Source organism: Lactuca virosa, chromosome 8 (assembly GCF_052849685.1).
Source record: "Lactuca virosa cultivar CGN04683 chromosome 8, Lactuca_virosa_CGN04683_v6, whole genome shotgun sequence".
Taxonomy (NCBI): Eukaryota; Viridiplantae; Streptophyta; class Magnoliopsida; order Asterales; family Asteraceae; genus Lactuca; species Lactuca virosa.
This window is the reverse complement of record NC_136433.1, coordinates 145,809,732-145,835,731: the sequence shown is the minus strand read 5'-3', so window position 1 is coordinate 145,835,731 and position 26,000 is coordinate 145,809,732. Positions and strand designations below refer to the sequence as shown.

General features: G+C 35.4%; 1 protein-coding gene and 1 pseudogene across 1 annotated transcript; both read right to left on the bottom strand.

Moving 5' to 3' along the window:
• Positions 1 to 9,156: 9,156 nt before the first annotated feature.
• On the bottom strand, positions 9,157 to 9,750 carry LOC145130922 (secreted RxLR effector protein 161 pseudogene; annotated as a pseudogene).
• Positions 9,751 to 14,876: 5,126 nt separating this feature from the next.
• On the bottom strand, positions 14,877 to 19,764 carry LOC145129441 (NADPH--cytochrome P450 reductase 1-like). The gene is made up of 17 exons (XM_079064160.1): positions 19,234 to 19,764; positions 19,071 to 19,130; positions 18,842 to 18,918; positions 18,422 to 18,479; positions 18,255 to 18,335; positions 18,120 to 18,156; positions 17,962 to 18,031; positions 17,692 to 17,877; positions 17,526 to 17,618; positions 17,203 to 17,428; positions 16,904 to 16,987; positions 16,663 to 16,814; positions 16,471 to 16,567; positions 16,177 to 16,389; positions 15,551 to 15,673; positions 15,331 to 15,444; positions 14,877 to 15,191 (listed from the first exon to the last, which is right to left on the bottom strand). Exons 1-17 carry the CDS (start codon positions 19,588 to 19,590, stop codon positions 15,111 to 15,113), a joined length of 2,109 nt encoding a protein of 702 aa, XP_078920286.1. The 5' UTR covers positions 19,591 to 19,764; the 3' UTR covers positions 14,877 to 15,110.
• Between the last annotated feature and the right edge of the window lie 6,236 nt (positions 19,765 to 26,000).

The following is a 26,000-nucleotide window of genomic DNA, read 5'->3' as shown; positions in this document are numbered from 1 at the left end:
TTGAACGAGAAAGACAAAAATAAAAATCTTTAATGCTGCTAAAGAAAGCCAACAAGCAACATTAATGATGAATCCATCATTTTTTTTGTTAGATTTTGGGTTTCCACTGTCAATAGAATGTTTGGATAATTTTAAGGATAGTGTATAAGAAACAATTTACAAAATATGTGATTTCGAGCCTTTTGCATGGGGTATCATGAAATTCGATTTAAGATAATCCAAAAATAAATAGAATTAGAATACAAGTATGTTCCAATTCCGAAACACACAAATACCTTGCAATTAGTGTGTTTTCCAAAGAGAAAAAAAATATATGTTCTAACTGTTCTGCAACGTTCTGATATTCTATATGTACATAGAAGACGAAGATTATGTAGGGAAAATGGTGCCTTTTTTATTAGACGCAAACCATGGGTTTTAGTTTGAAAATTTCTGTCTAACCCATTTTCTTAAATGAATTATTTTTTGGGTCAGAGGCTTTGCTCATCGGACCCCTCTAGAGACGTTGTCCCTAGACCCCACCGGGGGAGATTCCCCTTGGAGCCGCACCAGGGGCACTGACGTCAGACCCCCCCGTGTTCCCGAGTTCTCTTAAATTATCCAAGTGTACAATTCGCACCTCCTGTCTTGTAATATACCTAAAAGATATTTCGACTTGTCTCAAATATAATCTTGACTACACTAAAATCATGATGACATTTAAATTACCAAATATATTTTTGCAAAAAAAGAAGGTCAATAAGATCACTACATCCTTAATGTTGCAAGGTAAGTCTAGCAGACACGATTAATGATAAATGCATACTTTGCTACAAAAGAAGGCCACCAAGAGCAACCCAAAAACATTTTAGAAGTGCCTTATCTAGTACGAACATGACTTTCCTTTTGGTCGAATCATGGATATAATATCTATAATGTTACTATATTTTGTCAAAAAAATATGTTTATAGTAGGCGCATTGTTGGTTCCTTATTTAGCAAATAAGATCCATGTTGCTAGGAGTTAGTTTGTTTTGTTTATCAACTGAAAATATATTGTTCGTGATCATAATGCAATATTTTCACCCAACGTGTTTCTTAGAACAACATTGTCATTAAAACAAGCTAGCTAGAGGCTAGCAAAAAACAATACAAATTAAGGCAAAATTGGATTAAGCATACAAACATTCAAATTCTTAGAAGCCTTAGCGTTCCTAACCGAAAACAGTTGAAAGAAAAAGAAACAATGTTATCAAAAATGAACTCCTTCTGGTAACTTCTCTGACGAAAAATGAGCGCGTTCCGAAAGGTCCAAAGAACCCAAATGACCGTCCTATAAATCAAATCAATAATCACACGTTCCATGTTAGAAGTAGTCCCATTATCAACCCATTGAAAAACAGAGGAACCACCAAATCAAGCTAACCCGCTACCCTCCTCCAAACTATAAGGCCACCGAACACTGGAAAAATAAGTGATTGACAACTTCTGGAATACTCCCACAAAAAGGACACAAAATTGAGTCCATATCCACCCTCCATCCACCACCAAATTGTACCTCATAGGGATACAATTCAGTAAAACACACCAAATAAGAACATTAACCTTAATAGGAACATACTAATTCCAACGTGTAGGAGAAGCACCGGTAGCAAGACGACTCTCATCCAAAAACCACCTAGTCGAGCTCACTGAAAAAACTTTAGAAGGGTCCAACTCCCAACCATAATGATCCAACTTAGAGGAGAGATGAACCTAATCCAACAAAGTCATCAACTCTGATAGTTGCAATGACTCATCACCACCTTTTATAAGACAACACCAATGAAATCTCCACCTAACAGAAGACCAAAAATCTCTAACTACAACCTCTTGGGAATTCAAAAAGCAAAGAGCCTCAAAATTAAACTATAAGCAAAAAGTTACCACACCAAATTATAGTCTAGAACATATTATCATCACCATTACCCAACACGTACCATATCCGACCTAGGAATAATGAAACTATCATGAAACTGGTTTATAGAACCAAATATATGAGACAAGATTCTTTTACCCACATAAAAACTTGAACCACCCAAAAAACCACAAGCCCTTCCATAAAGAGATTTAATGAGTCTAACAAACAAGGAATTAGGCTCATTACAGAACCACCATCTCCATTTGTATAAGAGAGCCAAGTTAAAAGCGTCAAGACTATCAATAACAAGCCACTATTTTTGTTTACCATTCAAACCACTTAACCCAAATCAACCGGTTCTCCTGCAATTCGGCACCAAAAAAACCGAGACCTAGAAGCTTTCAAATCATGAACAACATTTCTCGAAACTCTAAACAAAGACATGAAATAAATCCCAAGACTACCTAGAATCGATTTAAGAAGAGTTAACCAACCACCAATAGACAACGTTTTGACTTTCCAAGAAGAGACGTTTCTTGAAACGATCCATAACACTCTTCCAAACTTTAACTTGATTCACACTCTCACCCAAGGGAAGACCCAAATACATAAACGGAATAGAACCAACACTACACCCAATGAAAGTAGCCAAAGACCGGACCTCAAAAGCATCCAATCCAATAGTAAATAAGTTTGACTTAAGGAGATTAATCCTTGAACTAGTCACCAAATAAAAACATCGAAGAATACAAAATGATATTTTGAACATTCTGTTTCTCCCACTCTCTTAGAAAAAGAGCATCATCCACATAAAAAAGATAGGATAACACCAACTCGTTCACCCACAAAGAAATATCTCTAAAAAATCCATGAGCAACTGTAACATCCCAAAATTCAAGACCAAAAGTTTCATTTTTAATTAAGTATGTAACCAGTAGTCTGAAACAACCATAATGTTAACTCATTTCATAATCAAAAGCCAGTATTTCAAATAACTAAAACATGTTATAGAAAAGTATTATCAGAGTACGATTCCCAAAGATCTCATAATGCGGAAATCATAGTTTGATGCGCTGCGATCCTGTCGGCTCCGTTCCTTTTGAAAAAGAAGTACCTGAAACCAAAACTGTAAACTGTAAGCACAAAGCTTAGTGAGTTCCCCCATCATACCACATAAACATATACTGTCAGGCATATCTGGGTGCCCGACCTACCCTGCTGAGCATACCTGGGTGCTCAACCTACCCATGTTAGGCATACCGGGGTGCCCAATCTACCCCTGTCAGACATACCGGGGTGTCCGACCTACCCCTGTGAGGCATATCTGGGTGCCCGACCTACCCTCCGGTTTATCTCTACCGGTTATGGGGACTATTTCACCCCTAGCACTACCACATAATAACATATCATAAACATACTGCTAGGCATACCTGGGTACTGTCTACCCCTTCGGTCTTTTTCAACCGGTAATCGGGGACTATTTCACCCCTCCTACCACTATCACATAATATCATAGCATACTAGCACATAAAACATAACAGGTAGTGGCATACCAGACAATTATCACAAAGACAATCATCCATACTATAAGCACCTACTAGTGGGCCGACATTGGTGCCTTAGACCCACTTCTACTGGAAGGTAACTCACCTCATGCTGCTGAACTCCACTACAAGAAATCCTTAGCTGTTGTCCTAGCAACTCCTCGAGCTATCAATACCAAAATATCATCCAATTAGTAATTGGGTTCTATACCATAATCCATAATCCATACTTGGGGTAAAATGACCATTTTACCCCTGGCCCACAAGATACTTAACTAAGGCCCAAGTCCAAAACCAATCAAGTCTAAAACTCCAAAATCCATAAAGGCCCACTAATGGCCCAATTTTCCAATTTGGGCCCAAACCCTTACATGGGCCTTTCTCTAAAGCCCATTTACTTTTTCTGAATCATTATACATGTCCATAGCTAGCCCAACGAAGTCCATGTACTTACAAGCCCATAAGAAAGCCTGAATCCGAAATGACCCACAAGGCCTAATAAGGCCCAAATCCATCATGGACCTACCCAAGAAGGCCCAATATACAAAAGGCCTGAAATATCAAATGGGCTACCCCAACTAACTCCTGGTCCATGTTCCAAGGTCCAAAAGGTTAACAAAACAAAGTGAGGCAACCAGACCGAGTACGCCCTGCGTACTCATCTGGTACGCTAAGCGTACACCTGTTGGGGCTAGTACGCGCCGCGTACGAAGTGGATACGCCCAACGTACTCCTCTGATGTCTAACTCTCTCCAAATAAGCACTCAATCACTTCAGCCCTTGCTCCAACTCTCCAGTCTGACTTCTAAAGGTGACTATTCAAGTAAAGTTGGCAACTTTACTAACATGCATGACTTAATGGGACTCTAGAGCTCAAAAGAACTTAATGGATGGTCTTAATTCATGCTTGGACTCAAACACTTCACAAAGCTTGCACCTTTATGAGAGAGAGAGAGGACCTTAGAATGTCCAGATCTACAAGTTTGAGTCCCTAAAACGACCCTAGCTCACTAAGACCAAGCAAAAGGCTAAAAATGGCCAAAAACCAACCCAAAAGAGGATCTATGAAATGGAAAGTCAAGATCAGAGCTTTTTTACCTCCAATGGATTGAAAAATATGAGAATTTTCTGGATCTACAAGCTCCGTTCCATGATCAACACTTGAACACCACCTTCCTCTTCTTGTACACACACTAACAAGTCTTCTTTTAAGCTCCAAGCTCCATCCAAGGCAATATAGGGTTTCATGAGCGTGAAAAGGGGTGGTAGCTGACTTGAAATGACCTAAGGAGTGGTATAATGTTGCTTATATAGGGTACAAGTTGGGGAAATTAGGGTTTTGGTCTGGAAGGAGTACGCACCGCGTACCTCTTTGTACGCCCAACGTACTCATGAACTACCCGCGATCATTTACTCTTACACGCTGGCGTACCCTAGCTTACACTGGGCGTACCCAGCTAAGCACACGCATGCAAATCCTTGCATGCATAGGACTGATCCGCCACATCTTTCCATCAGGAGCTAATTCTGCCAAAACCTTCAAAGTGTCATAACTCACTCGTCCTAAGTCCGTTTCCAACGAACCTTATATCCACGAAAAGGTGGCGAGAAGCCCTACACACCTAACAACACACCCAAGCCTTACAACCTTCTGAATAAAACCCAAAACCCATAAAGAGCTCGAACTGCCACTTTACCAATATACCCTTGGGCTTCAAGACACAACCCAGCTCCCAGATCACCTCAATTACATTTTCCATACTTAAATGGGTTTAGATCTCTCTCTTCCAAAGGCCCTAAGCCTTCTGATAACCTATCCTCAGGCCACAATCCCGAATTAGGAAAGCGATTCGGAACAAGGCATTACAGCAACCGTATCCTCCATAGTGACATGTAGACCTTCCATGACGATAATAAACAAAAAAGGAGAGAGTGTGTGTATGTGTCTCCTTGTCTCAGCCCATATGAACCTGAAACTCTGTAGTCGGGGTACCATTAAGAAGAACCAAGGATATGGCATTCTTGAATGTAGCATCATAGCATGGATCCAAGATCTCAAAATATCACCAAACTCCATGAAGTGTAACATTGGATTCAGATAATCCCAACAAACCGAATCATATGTTTTTTTTAAATCCACCTTTAAAATCATAAGATTTTGTCTCCTCTTCTTGAAACACAACACCAACTCAATTACCAAGTTAGGACCATCTAGAATATGAAGACTTTTAAGGAAAACTGATTGCTCATATCCCACCACCTTGTGCACCACAACCACCAATCTATTAGCAAGCAACTTTGCAATAACTTTAAACTGCGAGCTAATAAGATTAATAGGCATGTAATACTTTATAAATAAAGGATTGTCCACCTTTGGAATGAGCTTGATGAAAGAAGAGTTACATCCCAATGGAATAGAAGTGGAATTATAAAACTCATTCACGAAAGCAATAACATCAACACTAAAAAGATCCCAACAGTGCTTAAGGAATCAAAATGAAAAACCATCAGGATCCGGTGCATGGTCATTACCATAATCCCAAATTGCTTGATGGATATTGTCTACGGTGAAAGGCACTTCCAATCCCGAATTGTCATCAATATCTAAATACAAAAACCTATGGCTTCGTTTTATAAGACGGATACCGTGAAACGGTTTAAACTTGTCAGCATAAAAATCAAAAAACACTTTTTTCACTTCCCTAGGTTCATAAATCCACCCACCCCGCTAAAGGAATACCCCTAATCGTAATTTGGATTCTCATATTCTTCAACATCCCATGAAAAAATGTAGAGTTCTCATCACCTTACACCGCTCAATTCACCTTAGACCTTTGAAGCAAATCCAAAGAATCACGGTGTTCCAACTGTGCTAAACTCTTAAGCACCCCCTCCTTTTGGTCATGGAAGATCTGAGAACCCCCATCATCTATAATATAATCGATATCCTTCAATATTTTCTCAAACCCTTTCTTTTGAGAACCAGTTTTAACTTTAACAACCGAGTTCCACTGTTTTATCCGATTTTTAACAAATTTGAATTTGTTTTTGAATTACACAAATTTGCTCCACCCCAGAAGCAGTACAAAATCAACCACAACTTTTTTCACCACCGTATCATATCCTTCAACACTTAACCAAGAATTAAAGAATTTAGAGAAAACGGACCATAATCAAGCATTTGACCATGCAAAAAATAGGACAACGATACGACCATTTTCTGTCTAACACAACAACATTTAAATGCAGAAAACAATCAACAAATTCATCAGACACCAAAAAACGATCTAATTTGCTAAGATTCACCCCAACATTATCCACTTTAGTAGAACATTTCCCAATCATAGGAACATCTACAACCCTCGCAACATCAATAAAGTTATTAAAGGCTGAAGCCACAATAGGACAAAAAACAGAATCGAATCTTTCCGAAGGATCACATACCACATTAAAATCTCCAAATAAAACATACATGCCATCGTGTTGGTTTATAAAACCCAAAGGATACGCCCAAAGACCATGTTTACTCGCCAAGTCTTGAGACACGTACACATTAACGATAAAACATGAAAAATTAAGCGAGACCCAAGTACCCTAGACAATAACGACATTATGAGTACAAAACACTTGGCGTTTGACGACACATTGAGGTCCTAAACTGAAAGCAAAGTGACCTCCCGCAAGCACAACTTGAAGCGAAATCAAACTGGCAGTTCCCCACATACTCTTAATTTTAAATAGGCCCACCTTAGTCATCCTTGTTTCTTGCAGACCTAAAAACGACACCTTATTCACGAGACAAATGGAATTCACCCAACTATGCTGTTTATACGTCCGGGTGCGACATATATTCAGGGAGAGAAAATTCATTGATCCACTTGAATAACACTTATACTAATCAAAATCTACTTCAACTTATCTTTGCTACCTTCCATGTCATATCCTAACGTCCCTCCCATCTCGACAAACTGCTCTAATTCCTCGATAAGCGTATTTGATTATGTAGAAACTTTCAATTTTAAGAATTTGGCATTACCATGAGAAGAAGAGCTACACATCTTTTGTAAATCGGAACTAGACTTTGAATTTCCGTACTTCTCCTTAGACGAGCAAATATCATCACCAAATCGTGGTGGTTTCAACAAGGAGGATGACACCTCCACCTTCTCTTGCGACTCAGACTTACTACCATCTTGAGAATGCACCACGTGAGCAGGAGCAGGAGCAGGAGCAGACAAAATATCCCCATTAAACGGCGGTTCCTCCTGTTGCAACACTGAATCTGGAAAACGCACTTAACGTTCGAATTTACTGAAAATAAATATGGATTAAGTTTTACAAGCTTGTTTTCCTATATATTGAACGTTTGGGAACACAATTTTTAATAGAGGGTTACACTTGCATCTTAGAAACTTTGGCATGTCAACTTCTTTCATTTAAAGTACATTGAATGGTTTTGAGTTTATAAGTCAACCATTTTGTGCAAGTCCTTTTTATCATAGTGTTGGTATTGACTTGAAGATGAAGTGATTTTACCCTATGGTGGACATTATCATAAGATTATAGTTACCTAATGATGAGGTTGTTTGATTTTATTGATATGGTTTACTAAATATTATAGGTTGACAAACGATAATTTTAATATGAAATTCAATATATATATATATATATATATATATATATATATATATACACACACACACACACAATATGTCAATTGTTACTAAGGGGGTGTTTGAGAGTGCTTTTTGAACTCTAAAAGTGATTTTAGATAGAAATGATTATTTGCTTATAGTGGTGGTAAAATGAGTTTTTTAAAAAGAGTTTGTATAAGCTTTTATAGTGAAAAAGCAAATAAGTCAATAAGTTAAAAAGTGTTTGGCTTAAAAAATGCTTTTTGAAGCTATTTTGGTTGAAAAGCCATAAGCAGTTTCAAAAAGCCACGTTTTACATGCTTATTAAAAAGTGCTTTTTGAAGCTTATGGAAAAACTATTCTGAAAAGTGCTTTTGAGTTTGCCAAACATTTTTTTTGACTTATTAGCTTTTCAAAAAGCCAATAAGCCAATAAGCACTTTTCAAACGCAATCCCAAACACCCCCTAACAACTAGAGTCTCTTTTTAATTTACATTATTGCCTACCAAAATATCCGTTACTAGGCCAAAATCAATGTTGAAATAGAGAGAGATGAAAATTGTTATGAATTTTTGGTTTTCTATTAATTTAATCATTTTTTCTTCGGTTAATGTAATCGGTTTTGAGCTGGTGTAATCATATATGAGTTTATGTATTTGTTTGTTTGAACTCGTATCACTATTGTTTCTGATATATATGTGGATACATATTTATAAAACTTGAGTCATCAAAAGATCCTTACTATAGAACATAATGTTACATTACAAATAACCGGTTGAATAATAATATGCCTTGAAATACACAATCTTTCGGATATCATTAGGGAGATTAGCTAACACTTGGGAGAAAAGTGAATACACAAGCTGTCTCAAATTTAATGAACTGGATACCCCAAATGGTAGGGATCGATTACATAAATAGATAAGGAATTTACAAAAGAGGTACCTCAAGAATGAGATAAATACAACCTAAGTACATAAAATACAATGATACACTAATACCCCCCCCCCCCAGGGAAAGGGTGGTGGGCCGAGACGTAACTTGGAGTGTAGAAACTCAAACTGCAGTTGCAAAAGACTTTTAGTGAAAATATCAGCCACCTAAAGCTTTGTTGGAACAAACTGAGTGCAAAGTTTTCCGGAGGAGACAAGCTCACGAATGAAATGATAGTCCAAGTCAATATGTTTGGCCCTTTTGTGAGCCACATGATTTTTATTCTGAGTGAGGAAGAGAACACTTTGATTGTCACACAACAAAGTGGGGCGACCAGGTGGTAAAACATGCAACTCACGTAATAGATGAGTAATCCAAATGATCTCAGCAACGGTGTTAGCCATATCATGATACTCAGATTCACAGCCGGAACGAGAAACTGTCGGTTGCTTCTTAAAACTCCAAGAAACTAGATTACCACCTAGAAAAATGGAGTAACCATAGGTGGATCTTCGGGTCTCCAGACATCGAGCCCAATCAACATCAGAGTACCCCAATACGGAGGTATGCAACGGCTTTGGGAATGTTAAACCAAAAGACAATGTTCCTTTAATGTATCGAAAAATGCATTTGACATGCTGGTAGTGAGTAGTAGTGGGGCACTGTAGAAACTGACTCACTTGGTTCACTGCATAGGAGATATCAGGTCGAGTAATAGTCAAGTATTGAAGAGCTCCTACAAGAGACCGATAGAGAGCCATGTCTTCGAATGGATCACCATGAGTGCTAAGCACCTCATTAGATGCTAAAGGAGTGTGGACAAGCTTAGCGTCAAGAAGATCAGGTCATTGAAGGATGTCATGAGCATACTTTGATTGACTGAGAAATTACCCATCATTAGACCTAGTAACTTCAATTCCAAGAAAATAGTTTAGATCACCAAGGTCTTTGATGGCAAATTCGCTATGCAACCGAGAAGTGAAGGATGCAAGAACATGCTCTTGGTTACCGGTTAAGATGAGATCATCAACATACACTAATAGATACATAAGACATGAGTCACGCGAGAATACAAACAAGGACAGATCAGACCGACTGCATGTGAAGCCATTTTGAAGTAAGAAATTGTTGAGGCGTTGAAACCATGCACGCGGAGCTTGTTTGAGGCCATAAATAGCTTTGTTGAGGAGACAGACATGATCGGGAAATAAGAATCACTAAACTCTGGAGGTTGTTCCATGAAAACACGTTCAGTAAAGTGCGTGTGGAGAAATACATTGTTTACATCAAGTTGATGAAGTCTCCAATTATTAATGACTGCCAAAGATAGAACAACGTGAATGATAGAGGCTTTAACAACCGGACTAAACGTGTGAGAGTAGTCAAGCCCCGGTATTTGACTGAACCCTTGAGCTGCAAGACGAGCTTTGTAGCGTTCAATTGACCCATCAGAACGATATTTAGTGCAAAAAAGCCATTTAGAACCAACCCCATTATGATTTTTCGGGCAAGGCACAAGTGACCACGTATGATTATTAGAAAGTGCACTAAGCTCTTGTTGCGTAACATCTAACCAATACGCGCTTTTGATGGCGGATTTGAAACCCTTGGGATCATGTGAAGCAAACAGAGCAGCAAAGAGAGTATTACTTGAGGTTTGAGTAAGAAACTAGATTACCACCAAGAAAAATGGAGTAACCATAGGTGGATCTTTGGGTCTCCTGACATCGAGCCCAATCAACATCAGAGTACCCCAATATGGAGGTATGCAACGGCTTCGAGAACATTAGAACCAATCACATTATGTTTTTCGGGCTTTGAGAAGTAACCATAGGTAGACTAAATGTTTATATCTAATCTTTGCATGATACACTAATACAAGCTTCTCCATGTTCCGCTGTATACTATATAAAATTTAAAATTATAAGTTATCGGTATAGTGAAGGTCTTTCGCATCTTATCGTGAACACTCAAAATGCCTAAAACATTTATTGGCATTCCGGATGAGTGTTGTAACCACATTTTTATAAATGGCCCCATTAGACGATACAAGATTGTGGTCGTCAAAGATTCTTTGTATATGAGCATTATGTAATTCATAGATGCTATATCATACTTTGATTGCATAGAAATTAATCCTTATAAGTTACAGCTTCACATTCTCATATAGTAATACGAATGAACTGAAAACTTCATATTCGTCCACCCTATCTTCTTGTCAAATTTGAGATCTTTTTAAACTACTTGTTTTTCTCAAAACCACTAGATAGAAAACAATAAAAATCAAAGATGTTAACAATCTAATCTTAGTGTAAAACAACAAAACGCGAATAGAGGAAAACTTTGGGAGTGTCATTATAAATGAAAGCTTCGAGTATTCGAACAACTTCATCATCGGTTATTTCTAATGACGTGTTTTTTGAAAAACAAAAGAAATTAGATGACTCTGTCCCATATTAGTTCCATGCAAAGATTAGATATAAACATTCTAAAATTTAACACTCACTACAAACCCGCGAGCAAAATTCGCGGTTACCTCTGAATGAATGGATTAAATATAAAGATGAATCACAAATTTAATGAACATCACGAATCGTCAATGAAAGCATTTATTTGGGAAACGGATCCTTGCATGTTCATGGCCACACAATCGTGAGGTTTGTGACTGTTTTTAGGTAAAGATAAGAAAAAAGTTATGTGCGTTCATGTTATCATCTTATATGTAATAGCTCTATTTGTCGGTTTATAGAGTTTATACAAGATAGTCCTTTCACACGAATCAAATCACACATAGATTAATCAATTTCAGTTCACAAACATAGTCAATGAAAAACTAGTAAGATTTTTTTTTTTCTCGAATAGGTGACATGCGACAATTAAATCCTAATCAAAATTTTAATGGCTTGGGGAACCTTGGAAGTTGAATCCAAGGCCCAGTCAGATCAATTAATTCATAATTACTGGGCTATTAGGCCTAAAGAATACGTTCAATAAAGATAGTGAATATACGAATTGTTGTCAATACGTTCAATAAAGATAGTGAATATACGATTCTTTAGGCTGTTTGGTACCACACAACTAGTTTTTTTTTTTTTTTTTTTTTTTTTTTTTTTTTTTTTTAAAACAACAAATCTACACTACTCCTAAACTACTCCTAATACCACCTATGTCTCCAACGAGACTTGAACCATCAACCTCTAGGAGGGAGGACAACACCGGTACCGCTAGGCTAGAAGCCCTTTTACACCACAGCTAGCTGATAAGTTAATTTATTTTTTTGAGTTTTTTTTAAGTTGTCATGTTTAACAAGCCAAAAAGTAGCTTATAAACTAGTTTTTTAAAAAGCTATTTAGACTAGCTTTTTAGGAGCTTTTTAATTTTTTGTTTCAAATATACGCTTTAATTAATTATAAAAACATATTATTTTATATGTTCTTTTAGATTTTTTCAGTTAGCTTTTTAGCAAGTTTTACCAAACGTTATTTTTTTTCCAGCTAATTTTTTATTTAATTGTTAGTTTTTTCAGCTAGTACGATAATTGAGAATATGCTTAATATTTTGGTGTTATAATGTATTCAATGAACCAGAACACATAATATATATGATACTCGTTGGTTTAGACAAATGTACCAAGTATGACAGATTTTAGAAGATCTAATGGTATTGAAGAAAAATGATGAGTTGTTAAAAAGCTATTAAAGGAAAGAAAATAATAATAAAGACTTTCGAGATAGAGGCCCATCATTTAATCTGATTCACAATTCACAATTTCACACCACCTTTTAGCGATATCGAACCCAACCAAACCTATTAATGTGAACTCGATCGTTTATTTTATGCACTAAAACATCTATTCTACCATCTCTACCTACACCACTAACTAATATCAACACTAAATGCACCTCGAGTATCACAACCACTTATTTATTCACCAAAACTACCAATCTGTTGTAATTTTTTGTTAGCAAGTATGTAACTGATAGCTTTTTCAATTTATTAAACGCTTTACAATTAGGTTTTTTTTTGAAAATAATAGATTGTTTTTTTGTGTGTGTGAAGACACATTTTTTTATAAAATTTTGAGAAAAAAAAACACAACATATTACATACACTAGGAATAGTATTATGATGGCCATAAGAAAGTTTATGTCGACAATTGTACCTCATTAATAGGTAGAGCGACATCTTCACATAGAAAATCTCCATATACGAAAACAAAAACTTCGAAATATAAGGTCAACCTTGATAATTTAAGGATCATGTGGATAAATTAACATTAGGCCCTAAAATTAATAAATAATTAGGGGTGACAATTCATGATAGGACACGACAAAAATACACGACATGAAACGAAATTCGGACGAAACTGAAATTCGAGTTTGTGTTCGTGTCAAGTGTAAAAAACACGTCGTCGTGTCGTTTCGTGTTCGTGTTCAAGATTCGACACGAAGTTGACACGACTTAACATTTGTTTATCGTGTTTGTCTTGTTTTGTATGATTAAATATTAATCAAGTAAATCAATTGTTATTTTATGTAATATTTGTCGTGCCGTGTCGTGTTTGTCGTTTTTTAATCAGTTCGTTTTCGTGTTAATTAAAAAAACATGACACAATGGTCTGATTTGCCACCCCTATATATATATATATATATATATATATATATATATATATATATATATATATATATATATATATAGGTCTGGTTACAGAGAGTACCCAAAAAATGCTGAGGACTATGACGACAAATCTTCACCACCCATTCCGTGGTAATTAATACGGACTCGATGATTTAATCACGTGCGACGACGTACATGAAACGTCATTTAAGTGAGTTTTATTATTTATTTTCGTTTATTTTTTTTCGTTAACAAAATTCAAAAAAAAAATTAAATAGATATATGCTCGGTTTTAATGTTTTTAGTTTTTTTTTCGTTTTTTCTAAATTATTATTTTTTATTTTTTTTTCATTTTTTTAAATATCTTTAGTACATACTTGAAAATACTAGTGTTTTTCTTTATTTTTGTTTTGATTTTATTTTAAAATTTTTTTTAAACTAAATATTTGTAACATCCCAATATCAGGTATTAATATTATTGCTCTTTATTTTATGAGAAAGTGCTAAATTGGTCACTTGAGAAGAAAAATGCTTGCATTTTGGTCGTACGTTGGGTGTACTCGAGGGTACGCGCAGCGTACTCGTGTATTTTGGAACACGTATGATCCACTAGTACGCTGGACGTATGTGTGGTACGTCGGGCGCGTACTAGCCCATACTCCAAACCCTAATTTGATCGAAAGTCAAGCGTAAGTAATGTTTATCAGTACCGATACTAGGAATGATACCGGTTTTCGGTACTAGTACCGACACCGACGGTTCCGAATCTCGAATTTCGTGATTTTGGAGTACTGAGTAACATCCCATATTTTTAAATTCGATACGGTTACCATCCCATATTTTTAAATTTGATACGGTTCGATACTAATACGAGATCGGGATTTGGTACAAACTGTTCATCCTTACATTGAAGGATACAGTTTTATTGGAGGAATCAAATATTGAATTGATTAAGGGCATATTCGACAAAACTAGATCATAACACATAGTTTGTAGCTGGTAGCGTTTTGTTAAACGCTACGTGAAGTAGTATTTGAATTTGTGACATTTTGTTTTTGAAGTAAACACTAGAAGTTTATAGTGTCAAATAAAACTTTCTTTTAAGCTTTTTAAAACAAAATATTTTGTCAAACACTAAAAATTAAAAGCTCTCAAACAATCCGTGCGAAACACATCCTAAATCGATTATTAGATTAGAAATTAAGTTTTGAATCGTTATGGTGGACATTGTATTTATATAAGTTTAACCAAACTCTCTCACAATCATTCGTTATTCTAAGAGACATTTTTTTCTTCATATTATTATTATTATTACATATGGCTACCAATTCATGATGTCATACAATTACAAATAGACACAAAGCTGTCTTTATCCTTATATATAAATTATACAAGAACAAAAAAATGATATGGAAAAAGAATTCGGATTGTAAACATGTAAAAGATAAAACTATATTTTGTCATAAAACAGGTCCGACTGGCACATACGTTTGTTTCTCTTGAGTTACCAAACATCTCGCAAGTATCTCCCCGACATTTGTAGATTCTTAACAAACAGCTCTGCCTTAGACGAATCCAAAGACCCCTGAACAAAAATATATCCAATTAATACAATTACCAGATAGGACCCCACAATTACACTTTAATTTGACTAAAAAAGTCAACTTTGGATGGCATATAAATCATTTTAAAAAATAATAGAGTATGAGGAAAGAAAAAGTTACCTGTTCTTGTACAATGGTGTGGAGGGTTCTGTGTACATCTTTAGCCATGCCTTTAGCATCACCACATACGTACAAATACGCTCCCTCAGAAAGCAAATTCCATAGATCCGAAGCCTATTTATTATACATAATAATAATTCACTTTAATATAATAAAAAAACCCACAACATATTTATTAAATAAAATGGAGACTTCTATAGTAGGGTTTTTTTTTTCCTACCTTTTGGATCATTTTATGTTGGACGTATTCCTTAGTGGGGCCTTCACGTGAAAAGGCAAGAACAAGCTCCGAGAGTGCACCACTCTCCACAAAGTTGTTTAGTTCATTCTCATAGATGAAATCCTGAATTTTTTCATAAAACCGTTTTATAAATATTTATATATTTTAACTAAAAGCCAAACTACACAAAAACCACTACCTTTTCAGCCATTAACACATCTTTTTTTGACTTTTAGTTTTTTTAAAGGCGTTGATGACCTGGCAAAGTTTTCATACTGTTTTTAAAAAAGCTCCGATTCTATTTTAAAGAAAGCCAGTGCATTATTTTTTATAATAAGATAATAATAACTACTACTATTTTGGTATTATTATTATCATTAATAATTGTTTCAAGTAATAGAATCAAAACTTAGTGGTTTCATGCATAACAAAAAAAGGTTAGTTGAACATTTATAGGTGACCTACTAATGCGCATAGGGCAATAGCATGTCAATGTCATCAATGGCTTTCTTAAATTTGTTTTGAAAAGCTTTAATGTAAAAAAAAAATTTAATAGGTTTTCAGGTTAATGACTGAAAACATATATAGTGGCCTTTCTGTAATTTACCATTATATTTTAAACTTACCACTCTGCGATTTCTACACCCAAAGAAAAGAAGAGCTGATCCTAATTCCGTTCCGGTTTCTTTCAAAGCCAATCTTTCCTGAAGAAAACCCCGGAATGGAGCCAATCCGGTTCCAGGCCCAATCATGATCACCGGGACTTTAGGGTTTGTAGGCAGTCTGAAGTTGGATGTTCTAACAAAAATAGGCGCCCAGCTGTTTTCAGGCTCAGCATTCTGTAAATTAATAATAATTAATAAATAAATAAATTCAATTTTTTTTTTTATGGATTTGAAGTAAGTTGAAGTTTGAAGTACCTTCATCCAGGTTGAACAGATTCCTTTGTGAATACGTCCTGCGGGTGTTTTTTCGTAAACTAAAGCGCAAGTGACATGGATCCTACTAGGTGCCAGCCTGTAAATTGTAATGACAAATAATAATAATTAATAATTTGAGATTGTTTGTATTGAATATATGGGGAAATGATTTTTTTTTTTTTTTTTTTTTACTTTGGGGAGGAGGAAATGGAGTAGTATCGAGGCTGTAAGCGAGGGGCAACAGCTGCAAAGAAGACCCCAAGTGGAGGTTTGGCTGATGGGAAAGCTTCCATCACTTCTAGAAGACTTCTTTGACTTGCAACAATCCATTGAGAGTATTCATCCTGAGCAAATCATTAATTAATTTTAATTTTAATTAATTTAAAAAAAAAGGTTTTTGATTTAATTATGATAGAAATTTCAAAATTCAAACCTTGCCAGCTGGAGATGCAAGAAACTTGAGTCGTTCCGATTCCGTAGGATCAGTAGCATGAGCAGCCAGAGCAATCAAAGCCGACTGAAATCAATATATATGCAATCATTCGTTATTTTTAGCTATTCATTCCACACAAAGGGTAAAATCGTCATTTACTCTTATCCAAAAAAAAAAATGTCTTTGTTTATAGTTTATTCAAGACTTCCTCAGGACAGACGTCACTTTATGGGTTATTTTTAGCTATTGTCATTTGTATTTAACATTAATTCCAGACAAAGGGTAAAATAGTCATTTACCTTTTTGGGAGAAGTCAAGAGATCTGCATAACGAGCCAATGCTTGTCTTAAAGTGCATGGAGGGAAAGGAGGATGCAATGAAGATCCAGCATTTGGTGTTCCATCTTCATTATCAGTATGTAGTGAGAAATAAGTATCAGGTGCTAATCCTATTAATCTTTCAGCCTCCTCCACAACTTCACTTAAGTTCTCACAGTATACACCAACATGGTCTCCAGTTTCATATCTAAAAATCACACACACACACAAAAAAAAAGTTTAATTTGGAATCATACAACTTATAACATAAACTATTTGTAAAAAGTTTCTTGATGCCAACTTACGTTAATCCAGTGTGAGAGATGTCAAATTCAAGATGAGTGCAAGATCGATCAGATTCAGGGGTATGAAGCTCCTTTTTAACAGCCACATTGGATCTTTAAACAAAGAGAAATTGTCAGATTATAGAAATTAGAAAATTAAAATCCAGTTTTGGAACATTTCAAATACCTGCATGGATGTTGAGCATCATGAACAGTGTGACCATTTGTTTGACTAAAATCTTCAGTAGATGTATCAAGTTTCTCATGAAACACAACTCTGTATTCAGGAATGACAGCTGTGTAAGGAGTAGCAGCACCTTTGTCATCTTCATCGCGAAGCAATTGGTCCAATTCTGGCCACACTAACTCTTTCCTGAAAAGTCAAGATTAGATAAAATGTTATGAAGATAATAAAAATGTTATCTTTTTTAGAGGCAAAGAAAGTCTTTTTAACTACCATGCAGTAAAATCATCTTCAATTGATTGATCATCATCTCCTAAGCCAACTGAAACAAGGCGCTTTGCACCTGAAAATGGTGAAAAACATAAACATTAGAGATGCTACAAGCAATAAGAGAAAATTTGTTACTATAGAAATTAGCAAATTTAACATACCCTGATCTGCAAGACCATCATCAACCACTTTTGCAATCTATAAATAACACAAACAATAAAAGAAGATTCAGAAATTGATAATGCTAGAAGATGCTGAATGGTTAAGAAGGTGGTGTGATAGTTATTGTTTGTCACCTTGTTGAAATGCTCGTATTGTCTGTTGCCAAGACCAAATACTCCATAGTGAAGTTTGTTAAGACTAACTTTCTCTTCTGCCTGTAAAAGTAACAATAAGTTCTAAATCAATATCCAGATCGGGATAGATTTGTGACATGAATCTAAAAGATGTATACAATGTTTACCTCAGTGAACCATTTATAAAACCTGGCAGCATTATCAGTTGGCTCACCATCTCCATATCTACACAAGAAGTTATCAAACAAGTTGAGTTAATAGGTAATTAGCAACCTGCTATAACCTTTGAGGTTGCTTCCTCTCACTACTCCATGAAAACTTCAACAGTTTCTTTTTTGGATGACTAGGGAAGTTGCGACAATTGTTTTTTATTTTCAAGATTTCCTGTTGAAGAGTGTTGCGTAAGCATGATCCTATTGAATAGTTCTATGCATCTGCTCCTTTTTTTAATAAAGTCCACTTTCAGTTAGTCAAGTTACTTAATTGCCGGGTTCAGATTGATCCTATAGATTTCGATCCACGATTTAAGATAGTCAACTATTCTTTCAGAAAAAGTAAAATAGATATAAATGGGTACAAAAGCTTACGTAGCCAAGAAGAAGAAAGCAAATGACTCCTTCTTTAGTTTCTCTTCGTACTCCTCGTCATCAACAGCATAATCATCCTGCATATTGAAAACATAACGATAGTTATGATCCGCGATTCAACTAGCAGTAAAATTCAACGTTTCTAAGAATCAAGCAAGCCAAGATCGAGCAACAAGAATCATTTTGTACCATATGCATCTGAATCTGTACTCTAAAAGTCAACACTCACCAAATCGATTACTTTAAAGGAGGCCTTTTCATATCGCACTTTAGCTTCTTCAAAGAGTGCCTTCAAAACAAGAGGAATGGATGTCAAAAAAACGCGAAAACCTTTATATCGACCAAAATTTCAAAAATGTCAAGAGACATGCGAATCAACATCGAGAGTTCACCTTAGCGAAACCTTCCGCCGTTCCAGTCTGTGTTCCGAAGAAAATCGTAACCTTCTTCTTACCATCATCAACCTCCTCTTCCACCCGTCTCTTGGGTATAACGATCTTCGGTTGCTCCAATTCCTTAACCGACTTATTCGTAGATCTCTTCCACACCAAAACAACAAAACATCCTACCAAAACAGCAACCGACGTGGTCAGTATCACCAGCAGCTCACGATTTTCCAGAATCATCGCTAAAGCCGGCGGCATCGTTGAGTCTCCGCTATCCGATCCGTTAACTGTGCCAATAAGTTTCCCCTTCAGAGCTGCGGTCAACAAATCAAACAGCGACGTTTCGACGGACTCCGATTGCATTTCTTCACTAACTCAACCTGATTCAACTGACCACACAAATCCTCGCCGGCGATTCAGAAAGTGAGCGCTGATTTAGAGAGAGAAATGGAAAGAAAAAGAGAACTTTGTTGAACTTTCTCTCTCTAGTTTCTCTCTCTAACGCTTTGTGTTGGGTGTGGTTGAGAGATACGTCTGGGCTTGAAGAGGGGTTTTTATGGGGGAGAGAGGAGGCACCGAGACAACACGCCTACCAAACCAGAATGGTCAAACACACCTAACCCATGATTAACCATGGTTATGTTTTTATATTTTTATTCATTCAACAAAATAATATTTTATTATGATTGCCCTGGCTTCGATCATATTGGTATTATTATTTCTACTCCATTTTAATTAAACTAATAATCTAAAAAAGAAATATACATAAAACTTACTATATTTTAACAATTTTTGAGATTTAACAATTATATATAAGTTTTATTAATAGAAACCATTTAAATTTGATAATTTTTATATTGATAATTTTAACCTTCTAAAACAAATTAAAATGTTATAATATTATATATATATATATATATATATATATATATATATATATTCTCAAAGTTTAATTTTTCACTAAAATGTCATTTTTAAATAAATCTTTAATGATAGGACAAGTATGTATATCTCTCTCGTAGGGGTGATCATTTGGACATGTGGATTGGACCGGACCGTTTTTTTGGACCCCCAGTCTGGTTTTCGGCTCTAGGATTTGAGCAAAACTGGTCCGGTTTTTTTACCAGTCCGGTCCGATCCGGCCGGTTCGGGGTAAAAACCGGTTTAGATAAGCTTATTTTTAAAAAAAGTTGTATTCTGTTAAATTCTTTAAACAAACATATCTCATTCGTTTTAAGTCGGATTGACATATGTTTTTCCAACATGTAATTTAGAGTTTATAGATGATTTTAGACTATAATTTTGTTGTTTTTGGTGTTATATTCGATGAGTTACAATACTTCAAAATTGAGATATCAAAGCTGAAATATTTCAGCTTTTCAGCAAGAAAATTAAACTTTTGTATTATGTGAAAATATTTAAACAAGCATATCTCATTCGTTTTAAGTCGGATTGACATGCGGTTTTTTCTAACGTGTAATTTAGAGTTTGTAGATGATTTTAGAGTATACTTTTATTGTTTTGGTGTTATATTCGACGGTTACAATCCTTCAAATATGAGATATCAAAGTTGAAATATTTAAGCTTTTTAACAAGAAATTTAAACTTTTGTATTCTGCGAATTTCTTTAAACAAGCATATCTTATTTGTTTTAAGTCGAATTGACATGCGGTTTTTCCTAACGTGTAATTTAGAGTTTGTAGATGAGTTTAGACTATAATTTTGTTGTTTTTTTGCTATATTTAATGAGTTACAATCCTCCAAATAAATGGTATAAAGTATAAATAATCAAAGTTTGATCGGACCAAAGTACACAAGAAACGGAAAACATATTCATTTTTACGAGTTGTACCGTATCAAACCCAAAAAGGTATTCATTTTAACGAGTTGTAATGTATCAAACACAACAACATATTCGTTTTAACGAGTTGTATCAAACCCAACAACACTTTTTAACAACTTTTACCGTATACATGTAAAGTTGTACCGGTCCAACGAGTCCAAGAACCGGAAAAACCGGATCTGGACCCGGACATGGATCTGGACCCGGTAAGTCTCATCCGGTCCGGTCCACGGTCCAAAATATTCTCCGAAACCGGTTCGGTCCAGTCCGGTCCAAATGCTCACGCCTACTCTCTCGAAGGGAGGGTGAGAAGGGGTTCACCACACCCCACATTTCCCCACAACTACAAAAATACCCTTTAATGACACGCATTGCGTGTCGTAAAAGCCACAGATGACACACAAATGCGTTTCAAGGAAGGCCCTGTCATAAAGGAAGACGACACGCTTTTGCGCGTCGTAAATTTACGATGCGCATTTACGACACACAATGCGTGTCAAGGAAGGTCGTGTCATAAAGAAAGACGACACGCATTTGGATGTCGTAACCTTACGACGCGTATTTACGACTCACATTGTGTATCATTAAAGTCTTTATCATATATGAAGATGACACACATTTGTGTGTCATAAACTTCAACAACCATTTATAATACACATTTACAATACGTATTTACGACACACATTTACGAATAATAAGAAAACAATAATCACATTTAAACAATTCATTTCATACGATAAATGTATTAACATTTAAACGGAATCACATTCAATAATCTCATTATATATAAATATAATGTATACAAATAATCTCTCTAAATTTGACCTCAAAAGTATAATCAATAACTGATGGAACATTAGAAGGGATTAAGATAAATGAATCAACTTTCAACAAATCAAGAAGCACCATAACATCATCCTCAAACATGATCTGTGTGAAAACATGACCAGAATTGTCGACCATCATAAAAAAACACATTATGAGAAAAAATGACAAAAAAAAAACTTATACTTACAAAGTGTTGTCTTGTGTATTGATGTTAAACCGCTTGAGCACACATGAAACATAATGCTACCTGCATCCACCAGCTCTAATATAAAGAATGACAATGACTTGTAACTTGAACAAAATTAGCAAAACCAAAATGACATATATACCCTTAAAACACACATGAAACGTAAATAAAAATAAAAATAGATGGGTATATACCTGTGGGTGGAGAAAAGTAAAGCAAGGGATGCAACCGTCTTTTCCACACCTGATAATTTCTCATTTTCCATGTTTACATATGCACTGTCACCTATCAGATGGAGGGAAAATTGGTCTATTAACATCCATCAATTAACGGTGTCAAAGTCAGACTAAAAGCATCACTAAATTACGTTTTAGGCACTAAAAATTGAAATATTTGTAAAAATCAATAAACATAAGGGACTAAAAATGCATGGTAAACTAAGTAATACAACATACAATAATGACAAAGGAATCCAAAAGGTGACATGGCAACTGAAACAATCAACAACAATGTTTTTACCTCGACAATTATCCATCATGAAATGGCAGCCAATAGAGGAAGAATATAGAAAACATCAGCAGTGGTAAGGTCGATGAACCAAGATGCCCCACCAGTTTGAAAATATGGAACCTTTTCCACCATGTTCTCAATCTGCACATTACTACTTACTCAAAACTTACAACACAATCCAAAAATGTAGCATTATTATTAAAAGTTTGAAGCTACCATTTGGGATATAATATATTTGACTTAAAACAAGGAAAAAGCTGACAAGGACAGGGGCTTGGATAAAAAGCCTGGTCAATTGAGTATACATAGCAGCAGAATACTTGTACAAATATTCAGTTCCAGTTATAACATTATTATCATGCAAAGACAAAGGTTTAACATCATGCCAAGCAGAAGCTCACACTAAGGAACAAGGGAAAGTGTTTACTCCATATATACTCTCTTCTTTTGTGCCTCAACTTCAGCTACAACCATTGGACTCATGCTCTAAAAATGCTATTAATAATTTTTAATAATAAAATTAAGCAATGGCCTATGAGTTTCACCTTCTTAAAAGGATAAGCATGACTAATTCAATAAACAAACATTAAGAGCACTGCACATGCAGTGTCACACCCCCAAACCAAGAATGGCGAAAACGTCCGGGGGTGGAGGACTTCATGTGTAGTATCATAACAACAATTGTAATAGTAATTCAAGCAAACACAACCAACATATATATAATTGAAAAAGTTACATCATTGTATGAATTACATGTTTACGAATCAATTACAATATGTTGACAAAATATGAAATAGTAGACGCCTTAGTGTCCCATCCTCAAAAGCACTTGATTACCTGTTTAATGATTTCCTGAGAATACAAGTTGTTTGAAAAAAGTGTCAACACAAAGGTTGGTGAGTTCATAAGCTTTTGTTTGGTATTATTAAAAGCCTTTCGTTTGTGAAAGTAGTATTTGTGTTAGAAAATCCAATATTTTCCTTAATGTGTAAATGTAGTCTTAAAACCCAAAGACCGAAATGTACAAGTAATTTGTCATATTTATAGTAAAACAATGCAAGTTTAAATCGACATAAACTCATTAAATTTTAATGAAGTTCCCGTAAATTCCAACGTTTATTAATACTTTATGTGAGTTATTATAACCATGCTATGACCTAGTTGGCCTGAAACGACGTTCTTCAGGCGTCGGAAATGTTATGACATTTGTCACCCCAGACCTGCCGGTCTAGCTGTTGCATGCAGCTTAGGTGTGGGTTTGTCAAACCCAATATAGATCTATACACAAGTATCACGCTCTCCCTCAAGGAGACTCTGGTTACAATACAAGACTTAATGGTAATTTGAAGTAAATGTCTCACAAAGTCATTAACGGAATTACGTGTTATGAAAACTTGGTACCGTATGGCCGTACCTTGCTTAATGAAAATATCCTTTGTATAAATGTACCCTTTTTAAATGTATGTGTTATGTAATGTATCATAAACTATACCTATTATAGTTTATCAACCAAGGGTAGTACGTGGTAATGTATGCAAACTATATTCAAAATAGTTTATTAAATGTTTGAATGTATCGATTGTACTTGATTATAATCACTTGTTATTCTTTATATTTTATATGACCAAATCCATTTGTAAACTGATGTGTGTCTAAATATTAAGATAAAATGTCATATCTTGCAATAACATATAATCACATAAAGATATACACCTTGCTCAACATGTTACAAGGTGAAATGAAATTAACAGCAACTTTTCGTTGAAAACAGTTTCTGTTATTGTTCTTAGAAAATTTATAGAAAAATCATCAAAGCTCTAAATTCAAATCCGCAAATTTTGAGAGTTTGGAATATGAGTCTAGTTTGTTCGTAAATTTTATCATGATTTTTAGTGATCTCTAACAGAGGTGAAAATGTTCATAATCACAGACTGGTCCGGGTTTGCCTCTGAAATGACATGCAGTTTTGTAAAAATCACCATAAATTGTAGAAAAATCATATGGAGATGTGCAAGTAGCCATTTTAAAGCTAAGAGTTTGAACTACTTGCACCTGGAACAGTTTTGAAAACTAAAATATTTAAGTTGACCAAAACAGTCCGTGATTAACGTCCATCTTTTCTGATGTAATCTGTTAGAAAAAGCTTAATTGTGTTCTTGATGATTTTACTTGTATTCCCCCCTTAAAACTTAAGAAAAACATGTAAATGTAGGGGTATGAACTCACCTTATGTGATTTCAGTAGATGAAAGTGAGATAGAGGAAGTGTTCAACCCAAGAACACTAAGAAGATGTCTTGATGATTCGAGAATCTAACACCGAATAAGATGGAATTTGTGTAAGATATCAATGATTTGAGTAGAATGGAGTTTAATAATTATGTGAATGATGAAGATACTTACTAATTGAAGGAAGAAATCCCTGGAGAAAGCCTTGAAGTTCTTGAAATTGAGAGAAAAGATGAGAGAATTTTGGAGAGTGTCCTTTGGTTGCTAAGTGTAGAATGAAAGAACTTTATGGAGAATGAGGAGAGAGGATCAATCCTCCAGCTCTTAGAACATGGGAAGAGCTGGAGATTGGGTGTAAAGGTCCACTAAGGTGACAAGGAGTAGTGGGAAAGAGTGGATGATCATAGAGTGAGGTGGTGGTGGCTTGCTTTTGTCATAAAATAAGGAAAAACAAATATTCCCTCAATAATTAGTCCAACCACCAATTCTTTTAATACATTTTTATAAAAACCCTGGAGATTTATATATTTTGGGGCCTTAGTTTATAAAATAAAGTTTTGGGTGAAAATCCCACGTTAAAATAATGAAAAACGGAGTTAAAACGAAGTCGTAGTCGAAAAACCGGAAAAATTATGACACGCAAACATGCATGTCGTCTTCTTTTATGACAGGGGCTTCCTTGATACTCATTGCGTGTCATCAACACGCGAGTCGTAAGGTTACGACAGATAAATGTGTGTCGTCTTCCTTTATGACAGGGACTTCGGTCCTGAAGCTTCAGTTTTGGGTCCTTAAGCCTATTTTACCCGTTTTTACCCCGTTTCAAGTGGTTTTTGACCCAGTTAAGGGTCGGGATGGCCCGAATGATTACAAAAAATTAAAGGAACTTTTGAGAGAGATTTGGGAGAGATTTTAATAGAGAGAGGTTGAGTGAAAGAGATTGTGAGAGGTTTCGTTTGTGATCTTTTTGAGTGTCCGGCTTCGCAACGAAAGGTCCATAAACCCCGTTAAGCCATGATTTAGTGTCTTACACAATCCCGATGATTGTGCAATAGTGTTTTATCGCTTTGGTTTGTTGTTTAGCACTGTTAAGGCTAAGGAAAATCAAACACATGAATTTTTCAAATGATGTTTTCTCATTGAAATAGCGAATTGTATAATGTAAACCCTAACATACA

Excerpts from the sequence above, each read along its gene's own strand:
- LOC145129441 (XM_079064160.1), bottom strand. The coding sequence starts at position 19,590 with ATGCAATCGGAGTCCGTCGAAACGTCGCTGTTTGATTTGTTGACCGCA. Across the intron at positions 17,429-17,525 it reads ATCTCTCACACTGGATTAAC|ATATGAAACTGGAGACCATG; the intron begins GTAAGTTGGCAT and ends TGTGATTTTTAG. Across the intron at positions 15,674-16,176 it reads GGTGTAGAAATCGCAGAGTG|GATTTCATCTATGAGAATGA; the intron begins GTAAGTTTAAAA and ends GAAAAAATTCAG.